The 14558-nt window shown below is 35.1% G+C and overlaps 1 protein-coding gene across 1 annotated transcript; it reads left to right on the top strand.

The window, feature by feature from the left end:
* The first annotated feature begins 12024 nt into the window (after window positions 1–12024).
* Window positions 12025–13302, top strand: LOC128553038 (interferon-inducible GTPase 1-like). The gene has a single exon (XM_053534144.1). It carries the CDS (start codon window positions 12025–12027, stop codon window positions 13300–13302), a length of 1278 nt encoding a protein of 425 aa, XP_053390119.1.
* Window positions 13303–14558: the final 1256 nt, after the last annotated feature.

The raw sequence follows: 14558 nt of genomic DNA on the forward strand, positions 1-14558 counted from the left end.
AACATTTTATTTTAACTTCCAAATAGAACCAATCCGTTTCTGCCGGACACTTAATAAGACAATTGTGTTTTAATTATAAACATAAAATGATACTAGTAAGACGGATTTTTTTTGAAGAATCAGACAATTTTATATTTATGATATCATGATGCGATAGGTTTCCTGTTAGCCGTATGGGATAGCTCCATTCTTTACATGAACGGACCCAGAACATGGCAGATGGGCATTTGGGTCAACCCCCCCTTTGATTCTTACATTTTAAAAGAAAATCGGCCTTGAAACTCGGTATGACTCCCCGCCTCCCCTCTGAATGGGTGCCCCCCCCCCCCCCCCCCCCCTTAAAGTTGGTGTCCCTTCTAACCAAAATTCCTTGATATGCACATGCTTTACTTATGAAATAGTATAGTATATACCCAGGTGTTATTTTGTGCGACAATTTTCGTCTCCACATAACAGTTCTTGACTGTTTTGCTAGACACATTGTGACTTGGCACGATTATATTGTGCTGTCTGAGAGTTTGGCATTATACAGAGTCAAACTGAGTGTCATGATGCCAAAACGAGAGTATATCTTACATTTGTTTCAAATCGCTTGCTAAATGTATTCATAAATTGTGTATATTGGCTCATGTTATCAACATATCTTTTAAAAAGTCAGATTTTCAACAGGAACAATCTACAAGTAAAACGCGTCTTTTAATGAATTCGATGTACAAAGTACCAATTCAAAGTAAAAAAAAAAGCTTTAAGAAAAACTATGAAATACTAGTCAACAGCCTTTTGTGTTTGCTTTATCTCATATATTTAACTTCAAAGTATATCGAGAAATGCATTTGTTGTAGTTGATGTCTCATGTTTTTGTTTAAAAAATATTAACCGTAATTTTTCAAGAACACCACCAACAATAGAATATGTTGATATGATTATCATTTTTATTTCCTCTCATGTATGATTTACAGTCATGCATTGTATACTGACATCATTTTATATCAAATGTTTTTTTTTTTCTGTTTTGTTTTGTTTGTTTTTTTAATCGCGCTAATATCCATGCGATGATTATGTTAATTGAAATGTTTTTTATTTAATTTTCGTTTCTATAACCTCTTGTAAAAGTCCTGCACTTTCGGACAACTGATATCAAAATGCACGAGAAAAACGATCATAATTACAGATAAATTGAATGGGCGGACTAAAAGAAGTACCTGTACGAAATTTTACAACTGTAAAAGACCTGTATTTTTGTTCAAAATAACAGTCATGCTTATTCCAAATTTACACCTGTAGATTTTATATAACAACATTGATTTTACAGCTGTAGATTTCAATTTACAGCTGTCAAACGACTGTAAAACAGTTCGAAATATGCAAATGAGCTACACCTGTAAAAAAAAAGTTACAGCTGTAAAAATGAAAAAGTTACAGCTGTAAAAATGCCCAAAAGTTACAGCTGTAGAAATATTGTAGGTGTTGAAAAAGAGAGCATTATTTTAAGGGACGAAAGTAGAGGTGCAAAAAGTTTTAGGATGAATTGCAGTCTCTAGATAAGGTAGCAATTACTATGAAAATGGCAAATAAATGATCTAGTACGTAAAGTGTATGTGGTATGATTACAGTATAGCAACTGCAAAATTCAAGAGTAGGATACAAAGTAGGACATATGCTTGTTTATAAAACTTCCTTTGTCTGTCATGAAAACATATGACAATCTTGTAATTATTTCATTTAAACTTATCGGCTTGAAGTATAGAGTAAATTGTTACTGTATGTACTTATACATGTCCTTTTTACACAAATGAGCTACACCTGTAAAAAAAAGTTACAGCTGTAAAAATGAAAAAGTTACAGCTGTAAAAATGCCCAAAAGTTACAGCTGTAGAAATATTGTAGGTGTTGAAAAAGAGAGCATTATTTTAAGGGACGAAAGTAGAGGTGCAAAAAGTTTTAGGATGAATTGCAATCTCTAGATAAGGTAGCAATTACTATGAAAATGGCAAATAAATGATCTAGTACGTTAAGTGTATGTGGTATGATTACAGTATAGCAACTGCAAAATTCAAGAGTAGGATACAAAGTAGGACATATGCTTGTTTATAAAACTTCCTTTGTCTGTCATGAAAACATATGACAATCTTGTAATTATTTCATTTAAACTTATCGGCTTGAAGTATAGAGTAAATTGTTACTGTATGTACTTATACATGTCCTTTTACAACTACAATAGACAATTAAACATCTGTACTAAATCTATACCGCTTTAAATTCCAAAATTTTACAAGATGTGATGTCTGTGTGAATTTCAGTTATATCCCGCCAAAATGCATTAAAGATGGCTGACAATACTCATGTTTCCCTCCAAAAATGTTACAGCTGTAATTTTGAGACATGACCATTTTACAGCTATAACTTTCAACAGTAAAATTTTTACAGCTGTAAATTGAGACCTTCATATTTTACACCTGAAATTTTCAACTGTATATCTGATCATTTTTCCACTTACAGGTCTTTTACAGTTGTAATTTCAAAATACAGGTCTTTTACAGACGTTTTACAGCTGTAAAACAGGTCCTTTTTTCGTACAGGTAAGGTCCATTCTAAAGTTTGAAATCTCAAGGAATTTTAATCGAACTTCAACTTCATACGTTAACTTCGCAAAAGACGTAGAAGGGCAAGGCGAAGGTTGAAATCTCAAACTCTCTAATATAAGTTGGACAACTTCCTTCACAATCGACCTAAAATAAATTATGTATAAACTATAAGTCAGCTAAAAATTTAGAAGTGATAGTGCGGAATAGTGGTCTAATTTCTATATCTGTATTGGAGTCTTCAGCGATGCTCTACAAGCAACTGTTAAATTTTCCATACTTCATGTTTTTCTTTATGTCCGGCATTATTATTGGCATTATTCCTATACATCTCACATGCATATTCGTTTATGTTAAACCACGTGCGCTTGAATTAATGAATACCCCGCCCACTTAATATGCTATGTAACCAGCATAACATTTTATTGATTCTCTGAGCTTCAAACACCTATGGTTAACTTAAACGTAACAAGAGCAAAACCACACAAAATTGAACAAGGAACAAACTGAGGTCGCGTCTCGTTACATGCCGTAGCCATGGGGGACTAGCTGTCCAAAGAAATCTAAATTCCAGCCCTGCCCATGTGTTTCTAAGCATCCTCCATACAATGTACACATATATGTAAAAAATAAAACAACATTGAGTTAATTAGACACACGCTCACGGGATATACACTAGACAAAAGAACAGAAACAAAGTAGCACATGAAGACACGGCATCAGTGTGTGTGTTGTTGTTTTTTTTTTTAACTTATATAGAGCTGTACTTACAAGTGTAATTTTCCACGCATATTTACACGAAGCAAAATGTTCAAAGTGTTTCAGTAAGCATTTCATTAAGCTGTACGACAAGCAAACTTATGTATCTAGTAAATCTACAATTTGTATTCCTGCATAACTTATTTACTACGTTGAGAAAAGGCAATCTTATGGGAAACATCACAGATTCTTCGGCTTTGGACCCCAGCATCATTACAGCTCCCAAAATAAAAAAATATACCAAAATCAATCCTGTCTTACTGCTAATCAACCTTGTCTTTTAGAAGAACTAAGGGAAGTTAATCTCAAACCAAGAGGGTCATGAAGGCCCTGTATCGCTCACCTGACCTATTGACCTAGAGATCACCAAGATTAACATTCTGACCAAGTTTCATTAAGATATGGTCATAAACGTGGCCTCTAAAATATTAACTAGCTTTTTCTTTGATTTGACCTGGTGACCTAGTTTTTGACCTGACATGACCCAGATTCAAACTTGTCAAGCATGATGTTAAACCCAAATCCTACACATAAAACATAGGCTATTTTGTTTTCCTTAGTTAAAAAACAAACAAACAGCCTAATGGTAATATTTTGCCAAGCCCATCGTGCATACTTACTGTTGCCTTTTAAAGAAATATATAAAACTAAATATACAGAATAATAATAGAATAATAAAAATAATGAAAAAAATATAAGAAGAATAAATAATAGTAACACAACTAATTAAAGTCACAAGAAAGGCCCAAATTGGTAAAAAAAGTTTTTGTGAAATATTTGTAAAGCTTTTTATTTAACAATTCTATAAGACAAAACTCACATTGATGAAATAGTAAACCGCATGTACCCATTTCGGATTGGCTGATACACAGGAATGTGAATAAATGGTTTAATTTTACTGGTCTTTAAAATAAGAAAGAAAAATGGGAAAAAAATCTACTGCAGTATTGAATGTTTAAATCCCCACAGTATACAATCTTTTATGGTTATAATTCACATATAAATATTTTAGTGTTATCTATGAAGCAATTAGTTATCGGGACCTTTATGGAAAGAATAAAAGTACTAACACAATTTTTAGAATGAAAAGAAATTGCACTTGCTACTTTAATCATTTGATGTCTCTATTTCAGATATTAAGAAGGAACCGCCCTTCCCCATGGCACGGATTCAACAGTATTCAAGACAGTTAACGAAGGAATTATATATTGTGTTTCACATATGAAGCTCTTTTCCAGATAGCATTTTTTATCCACGTGTTTCAGAGTAGAGTTGTGTTTTTGTTTTCTTACATTTAGTCTTCATATAGAGATATATTTTGTTACAGTAATGAAAACACTGGACCTTAAGGAGTTAAATCTATATTCTGTCCACGAACATGTGATGGATAAAAGATAAAACATTTTAAACATAAAATTTAACTTTTTGTTGACCACAGTTTAAACACACGTTGTGCTTCTGATAATAAATATATTTAATAATTATATCACAATATTTTATCAACACATTTTGTAAATTTTATATCCAATAAAAGTCATCTTGCTGTGTCTTTTTCATTAATTAGAGAAAGTTATAATACTGTGCGTTTAATCGACCAGGCAGGGTGAAGCTTCGCGAAGGTCTACTGCATAGTTGTGCAGAATATGTAGTATATTCGGCAACCTGATTTATTCAGTGGCCATTTACCCAACATGGTAACCAATGTAGCGTTGGATTTAACTCGTTGGTTACCGAAAAATTATGGAATTAAACAATCATATTGCTCCCCCATCCACCCTCGCCTGGTCGAATAAAACGCACAATACTTCCTGTCCAACAGGTTTGAGATCCGCAATTAATCTTTTATCGTACCTGTGAAGTTTAAACATGAAAAGGACTCAGAACTCTAGTGAAAAGATTATAATATAGACAGGTAACTGAGTCAAATAAGTATTATTTGTGAAATGTGGAAATCGTATATTTTTAAACTCGTAGAAAAAATGAAAACACACTATCCGTTTTCTAGTTTCTGTTAAAATGGTAACAATAAGTGGAGAAAAGCATCTGTTGACTGCACTCTCAATAAAAAACGAATGTTTAAGGACAAAAACAGAGATCAGCTCCTTTTTACCCCTTAGCAGATTCGTTCTGATTTTTAATGTTTGAAAGGAGGTCTGTGACCTAAACAGGCGAATCTGATCTCTTTCCTGCACACCCTTATATATTTTTTTTATGGAGTTACCTTTATGTCGAGCATGACCAATAAGCTCGATAAGATTAAGCTTAGCAAAAGTTTCCTTCTAGCGCTATCTTTTAAGAAATCCATTTTTATATTGATATTCTTTTATATTGATAAATATATGATGTTTATAATACCAGTTATGAAAAATTAGTTTGGTTACTTTATGTGTATTTTATCTCAATATTAAGGATGAATACCCGTAATAGGGGAATTTTAAATTTCTTTTTTTATATTTGTATCAGAATCATGTAATGCAGCTTTCTACTGCAAAATTTTCACGAAACTCAAACTCAGATTCTCATAATCGAAGAAATTATAAATTCCCAATAGGCATCAATGTTAACTTTAATACCGATTATCTCCCTGAAAAGGACAAAATTCGAAAAATCTTTCGGGGAAACGTTTTTAATTTTGAATGTCTTTAAAGTGACTAAATTTCATTTAAACATTACCACCAAGTTACAAGATATGAAATATGGCACGGGGTCTCCATGTTCGAGTGGTTAAGGTCGCTGACTTCAAATCACTTGCCTCTCATCGATGTGATGTGGTTCGAGCCTCACTCGGGGTGTTGAATTCTTCATGTGAGGAAGCAATCCAGCTGGCTTACGGAAGGTCGGTGGTTCTACCCAGGTGCTCGCTCGTGATGAAATAATGCACGGAGGGGCACCTGGGGTCTTCCATTAAAGCTGGAAAGTCGCCATATGACCTATCATGTGTCGGTGCAACGTTAAATCCAATAAAAAAGAAAGAAATACGACACCATGTTATCCTTAACTCGACAGACATTAATTTTCCCACATTGAACGTTGACTGCACTTCATAAACCTAACATAACCCCAATCTTTAGTCAGCATAGAATATACTCAATGCGTGCGTACATGCAATTTGTGGGAAGTAATATATGCGCATTAAAGTCTTCAGTACACGTGGGCACCTGCATTTATACACACACAAAATGTACACATATGCATTTACGAAATGCAAGAACATGAGGAAGATATATGGACCGTCAAAAAATGAGAACTGCAGCATCCATAAACCTAAACATCTGCATTTGCAAATTGCACCATAAATCCACCATGTGACCAGGAACTACTTCATTATTTGGCGAGAATCTATTTTAAGATCATGCATATTCAGTATATTAATCCTTATTCCGATGTTGTCCCTTGACAGTCTATCGTTAATAACTTGCATTTCACAATAGAATGACTTAGAGATGCTGGAATATACATTGGCATAGAGGCTATTTGTAATGAATATACATAAGGGATGGCGGCGCTCTAGTGGTAATCGTATTCCTTTGACAATACCCTTGTATGCATTACCTGCCCAGTGAAGTGTAAAATGTTAACCATAAGTGTTCCTTCTGAAGAGAACGAACAATATAGTTATAGATAAATGTGATTTTTGACTCCTCTACTATGTATATATGGTTTTGCAAAGGAGATCAGCAATGTAATTTTTAGTCCACCAACTTAACGACATCTTCATGAAGTGAAATTCGCGTGTAGCAAAATAAGGAATGAGAAATGAATGTTACGAGGAGTGTTCGATATGAATTGCTTATTGTCCTCTAGCTCGATATCCACGTGGGGCACGATAAAAACCAATACCTACACAACGGTGTATAAATGTACATGTTAGACTAAGAGTAAGACATAAAATTTGCCATTTGAATACACGCAATCATTGACCACTGTAGTAAAAATGGTTGGTAGAAGCGTCGACAAGAAAGATGAAATACGGGCTTACATCAAAGCTCGCTCAAAACTTAGTTGTTCTTTGAAGCAGCAGATGACTGAACTTTCTACTGCTTATAGACCTTCTTGTGTGTCTTATGACACAGTTCGGCGGTGGAAAAAGAAATTTGAGTCTGGTGTAGAGTCCATCAAAAATGCACCGAAATCAGGTAGGCCAAATCTGCATCTCGTAAAGAAATCGTTTCCAAAATAAAGGAAATCATTGAAGGAGATGCCAGATTTACAGTTCGTGATATTGCATGAAAGGTAGGCATATCACTATCAACGGTTCACCTTATTTTGAAGAAGCATTTGAAAGTCAGATAGATTTCTGCTAGATGGGTGCCACATCTGTTGACTGATGAGCAAAAGAGGCAACGGGTTAAAGTGGCCAAAAAGCTGCTTCAAATGTTTCCAAAATATGACAAAAAGCAGTTTGCCAATGTCGTCACAGGTGATGAATTCTGGGTCCATTATTTTGAGCCCGCCAGAAAGGTTAGCAATAAGATCTGGGCCACTAAACACAGCAAACGCCCAATAATTGCCAAACGTTCTTTGAGTGCAAAGAAGGTTTTGTATGCAATCTTCTTCTCTGGTGAAGGAGTCGCAATAAAAGTGCCGGTGAAAAAGGGCAAAAGCATCACCGGAAAGTACTACAAAGACGAAGTAAAGAAGAAACTGAAAAAGTATTATCAGAAACGACGCCCTGCCACTGGTTTTAAACATGTCCGTCTTCTACATGACAATGCCCCCGCTCATACCTCCGCAATAGTTACGGCGTTTTTGAAGAAAGAAAAAGTAACTGTTTTGCCTCACCCCCCGTATTCCCCAGACCTTGCCCCATGTGATTTCTTTTTGTTTCCGAAATTGAAATCATTCCTTGCTGGGCGGAAATACCAGTCCCGACAGGCACCTGGATCTGCCATTCATCAGTACCTTATTACTGTGCCCAAATCAGCGTACCGTGACGCCTTCAAGAAGCTGAAACTTTGCATTTCTAGCCACGGGGAGTACTTCGAGGGCATGAAATGAGCCCTTTTGGGCTAACTTGAAATTTGAAGTCTCCAGATAGAAATAAGCAATTCATTTCGAACATCCCTCGTAGTTACCCTCATTGGGTGATCTGTGTTTGAGGTTCACAAATATTAATTTCCGAATTAATAACGTCCCCCGAATTTCTCATTCTTCTATTCCGTTGACCATTTATGCAAGAGGTTGAACGCCTTTCAATAAAATCCAGAAATAATTCTGCACAGAATTCCATGTTTTTAAAACAGAACATTGGCGCGCGTTTGATCTAAGTGATGAGTTACCTGAGTGACATAAGTTATAATCGCCTTAAATCTCAGTTATGAAACAACTAAACTTTTCAAATGTGTCTAAAGTATCTAACCAATTTCTTATTTTCTAATCGTTGTTCAAGACAAACTAGAAATATTTAGGCATAACGGAGAACAGCGTTCGCTTGCAGTGCATGTTTAAAGAAATCCGAGGTTTTCTCACAAATCATCGTAAGTTGTTTTTACACAACGTAGTAAATAAAACGTCTCTTTTGTTGGATTAAATGAACTGCTGTAGCGAACTTATCTTATAGGATATTACACTTTTGACGATGACAACGACCTTAATATGTATAATCTGTTCGCAACGTATTCCTGTACCCTATGCCACGTGATTCCGTATTTTTTACCCTATTACCCTATGACATGTGTGTACCGTGTTCTGGTACCTTATGACACGTGTGCACCGTATTCTCTTGCCATATGACACGTGTGTACCGTATTCCCTTACCCACGTACCGCGTGATTGTGTGGTATGACACGTGATCTTGTCACGTGGAAACGTATGCCGCTTACCGTATTCCTCGAACACGCAATTATTCAATACTCAAATTGTTCAAAATACATCATTACTATCCTCAGTCCAGGGTTGTAGTAATGCTAATGCTAATGGTAATGCATTAGTAATGCATTATTTTTTTTCAAATAATGCCAAGTAATGATAAATGCCACAATTTTAGCATTGAAAATAATGCTAATTTAATGCCAAAGTAAGTAATGCTAATGCTAATGCTTAGCATTACTTAGGCATTATTTTTTGTATCACTGGAAAAAAAATAATACACATGTATGCTGTTATTTATACAGGTTACAGCAGTTCTCTAATAGATTTTTGTTTGATTTTAATAAACTGTCTGATGATATAATTGCCTTTTGTTCAATGTACACCTGAAAGATTTTGAAAAATACATTTAAAACCTTGGACAACGCCAAGGTGCATATTTATAATAGCCATAGAAGTGTGACATAATTAGATTTGTCACCCAAAATATCAAACAGAATCTATTATCTTTTGACACCTTTTTATCAATTAACAGTATGCCACTGATAGTGATGTTTAAGACCTTAAGGCAGCTAGCTTTTACATGTCATGTTAAATTAGGCTGTTAGGGAGCCATTAAACAGGTACTTGACTTTCTCTAACAATTTAAATGCTCATGCATGCTGTACTTCCAACATTAGGTATTTTTATTTTTTTAATTTTTTTTTTTTATAAAGTAATGGTAAAAGAAAAAAATCAGATATAATACAAGGAAGTCATACACGTATTTAACTATTCATGTAGACGACCTAGACCTTGGTAAACTAAAATGATTTAATGAAAAACAGTGTATGTGATAATAACATGCAATGATTCTCAAAAAGTAATGGTAATGCTAATGCTAATGCACCCTATGTAATGCTAATTTAATGCATTACTTTGATAAAAATGAGTAATGCTAATGCTAATTTAATGCCATCTTTTTCCAAGTAATGCTAATTTAATGCATTACTATTGCAAGTAATTATTAACAACCCTGCCTCAGTCCACACAATAGCTATCCCCTTTGCAGTAATTTATTTGTTTGGTCTATCCCCAGTACACAGCCAGGCTATAAAAAGTATGATTATCTCCGACACAAGAACAATATTCTATCGATATCTTACACAATTTCGGACAGAGCAATTTCAATAAAACCCCTCGATTCAGATTTAATTCTTATTATCTGTTGTTTTATTTACCTACCACATTTCTGGGAACATTTGTTATCGATCATTCAACTTTTATCGAATATTGTGGTACATGTATTACAAAAGAGAAGAGGCACATTTCCATCATAGTCGCACATTGCATAGGATCAAATTACTTGTAACTCTCTGATTTTTGATAAATATAACATTATGAAATATATAAAAAAAAAATATTATTACTTCCTTGCTTATATCCGGTGTACGGTTCCCCACAGTGTTATCAGATAAAATGTCACATGAATACTTGAGAAGAGTATTTATCCTGTCACTTGTAGTATTTTCGACCCGATATCAGGGTGCCGTATATCTTTCTTGATATACCGTCAGTTGATCATGTGACCAGTGATATACGTTGATCATGTGACCTTATGATCGATATTGTTGTCATAAGAAATTTTGCAACGAACCCATCATCATTGTGTTGGAAATGTCCGAACTAAGAAAATGAGAGGTCAAATAATGAGTTTTTATTCAAAAACGAAGAAGCTTTTCTTTAAATTGTAACCAGATTACTGAGTTGGTGATTACGTCATTATATGAGTGACGTCATTACGAAAAGGACGTCATTAAAACGGTTTTCGCACACTAATTGTGGTAAAATAAATTGCCAAATATCGGAAAATAAAGTAATGACAAGATAAATAGAATAATAGGTTCGTGCCTAAGATAGAAAAAGTTTATCTGGCTCGGCTCCGGACGTTATCAGATTCGCCTTCGGCTAACCCGATAACCTCCTCAACCTCGCCAGATAAACTTTCTTATCTACGGCACGAACCTATTATTCTCTATATATATGTCATTCAAAAACTTAAGGTGTTTAATATGGCGGGACGTAAAACCTGGTATATGAAATTTGAAAGGTAGGCTATTTTACATATTTAATAAATTGTGTAAAAATGGCATCATTATACCACGTTAAGCGGAAAAAAGCGTAAATATGAGATAGATACATCCTATTAGACATTGTCGGCTTAAGCTGATGTGGAAAATGAACTGTGAATGCGCTCTACATCCTGGGGGTCTTCTCAAAACATACTTGTTTTTCGTTCACTGTTACAGGAGCTGACTTTGTCAGACTTTATAAAACAGTTATGGGTTATGTTCTATACTTGTGTAGGAGGTAAATAAATATGGGACAATTTAAATGAGTATTAGTATAGGAATGTTCTCATAAGACATTTGAAGAGTTATTTTAACCAAGCATGAGTAAAGTGTTTTATCACGAGCTCTCCAAAATAAACATGTACTAAGAATAAGATTTCTTTAAAAAGAAAAGATAGTAAATCTATATAATCTATAAGTTCCACAATTTATATTTCCCATTTCATTTGGTACAATTTATTTCTGCCTTCGTCAGATGTGCGTCCATCAGTCCGGCTTCACATAGCCTATTGTAGCTTCTCAAAGTCGTCTACTACTAGGATTTAAACGGAACTTCACAGAAACAATATTTATTTTATGCTAACTGACGAATTACTGTGTTTTATCAGTGATATATAAGCCATATCACTTACTGATATTACTCCCTGTAAATGCCGATCTTCTTGTACATTGTGTATGAACTTTAAGTTATTCGCTTAAAACATGATGAAAATTGTAGTCGCACTTTGTTCTATATAGTTCATTGTGTTTATGGAAATGTAAAAATGGCAGTAAACCTCCATGATATCTTATACTGGTTGTTATATTTCAGGGCTTTAGAAAACTTGTTCGACTCAACTGAAGGTCAAAAGATTTATTCAGAGATAGATGATCAAGTCTACGAAAAAGAATTTGAAGAAAATGGCATTAAAGGTATCCAACAGAAGGTAACAGACGAATTAGATAAATGGAAACATGTTCCTGTGCATATAGCCGTTGCAGGAGAAAGTGGGTGTGGAAAATCTGCTTTCATAAACGCCGTAAGGTCACTGTCTCCAGAAGATAAATACGCAGCCGAGGAAGGATTGGAAGAAACGACATATGAAATATGCCCATACAGACATCCTGAATCAGACGGATTCATCATGTGGGATCTTCCTGGCGTTGGGACAAACCAATTTCCAAAGGAAAAGTATTTGGAAGCGATACAGTATGAAAAGTATGATTTTTTCATCATTATGTATGAAAAGCGATTCCGAGAAATCGACACATGGCTTGCAAAAGCAGTGAGGGATAAAAATAAAAAATTCTTTTTTGTACGGACACATATCTACCAAGCATTAAAACAAGAGAAGAAAAATCGCCCTACCACATTTCAAGAGGAAGTTGCTCTTGACAAAATGAGAAATAAATGCTTAGAAGAAGCCCTTGTCGCAGGACTGAAAGATCCAAAAGTATTTTTGATCGATAATAAGAAGAAGGAGATGTTTGAATTTGGGGCACTGCAAGACGAGCTTTTATCTTCATACGATTCTTTGAAACGGGCGTCAGATGATATGAAGAAAACGACATTGGCTTTTTCGCTGTCAGCCATAACAACGAATGTCATGTTGTGCAAGAAAGAGGCTCTTTCGAAACGAATCCCGATAGTTGCATTGGCTGTTGCTTCTAGTATGTCTGAATACGAGGAAATTGAAAAGTTCAAGGCGGAAATAGAATTCTATCAGAAACAATTTAATATCGATACACAACAGCTCGAAGAGAATAAAGAGTTGATGTCGCTCACAGAAACTGAACTTAAAGAATATCGCATTGTTTTCGACGGACATGAAAGCAGCGGAGGAACTTCAGTTGAGACACCCACGCGCACACGAAATGCAGCCGGCAGATGGGATCGCTTTAAGGACTTTTTCGTCAGAGTATTTCAATCAAAAGAAAAATGGCTCATCTATGAATATTGTAAAACAGCACTGGCAAATAATTTAGACAGTATGTATGAGCAAGCTATCAAATTATATGGCTTGAAGATGACACTGAATGTGGTAGCTTCAAGTACAAACTGACATTGGTGACATCATCATGGCCAAAATGGCGTTAGCCGTGTGCCAGTGTCATACAATAAAAATAAAACTGTGTCCAGATTATTATATTGAATTTTATTAATCCAAATCTATGGTAGCGACATGCAAGATGCTTAAAGGGATAGACACAGAGCAAATATAGAAAAATAGTGACAAAACTTGTTTTTATATCTAAAGTTTGATTGGCATTTTCTACGTAATGACATATAATTTTAGTATCCCATTCCCCGAGCGGGGTGAAAGTAACATAATTAAGTTACCAATGTTTTGTAATTGAAAATGTGGATAAATGTAATTTTACGACATCTAATTTCCTGTACAATAGAAACATGTGAATCAACGCATTATGAAATTATGAAAATAGCCCGGAAATCAAGGCACTTTATACTTAATGTCAGCATTTGTAAATAAAGACAGTTATGTATTATCAATCTTGTTGCATCAAATCCCTGTAACCCCATATTTGAAATGGATGCGTTTTGAATATGTTATACGTTGTAAATGATACGGGACTTTGCAAAAATGTTTACCATAATGAGACAAACTGTTTTGCCCAAGATCCAGACCCATAGCTCTCTAAGGATAAGTTCACATTTAGAAGTCAAATGTTAACAGGGTCCGTATTGTGTACGGTCAATTACTGTGCCATTGATGAAGGACTTTTAAAATTACTTGACATAAATGTTCCCTACATTGAGACGATATATTGACCCCTAGCTCTAAGGTCAAGATCACACTTATAATTAAAATCAAGGAAGAGTATCCAACAGGGAAAGCCACGTTCCAAACACGCAGCCTCCCCAAAGGCACATACGAACAACACTCGCACACTACACTCACAAAATAAACACACAAGGACAAAACAAACAAATACAGGCACAGCCTTGGAACGTTCAGTGGCAAAACCATCACTGGGGTGTGTGTGTGGGGGTGGGGGTGTGTGGGGGGGGGGGGAGGTTAACCGGTTTATGGTGCAGCTATCCTCACTTTTACCCCCACCATTTCCCAAAGTCACAAGAGAGTGTAAATAAAAGTTATCCCTTCCAGGTGAAACCTTAACTTACGTAAAGGCAACAGAAGGCATGCAATGTAAAATACAAAAACGCTTAGAAGTCAAATGTTAACCTGGTCTGTTGTTGGTCGGTCCACAACTCTGCCAGAGATGAAGGGGTTTTAAAATTACTTGGCATAAATATTCCAAATATTGAGATATCGAGTCAAGCGAAAGACATTGACCC

This window comes from Mercenaria mercenaria, unplaced genomic scaffold (assembly GCF_021730395.1).
Source record: "Mercenaria mercenaria strain notata unplaced genomic scaffold, MADL_Memer_1 contig_3411, whole genome shotgun sequence".
Classification (NCBI taxonomy): Eukaryota; Metazoa; Mollusca; class Bivalvia; order Venerida; family Veneridae; genus Mercenaria; species Mercenaria mercenaria.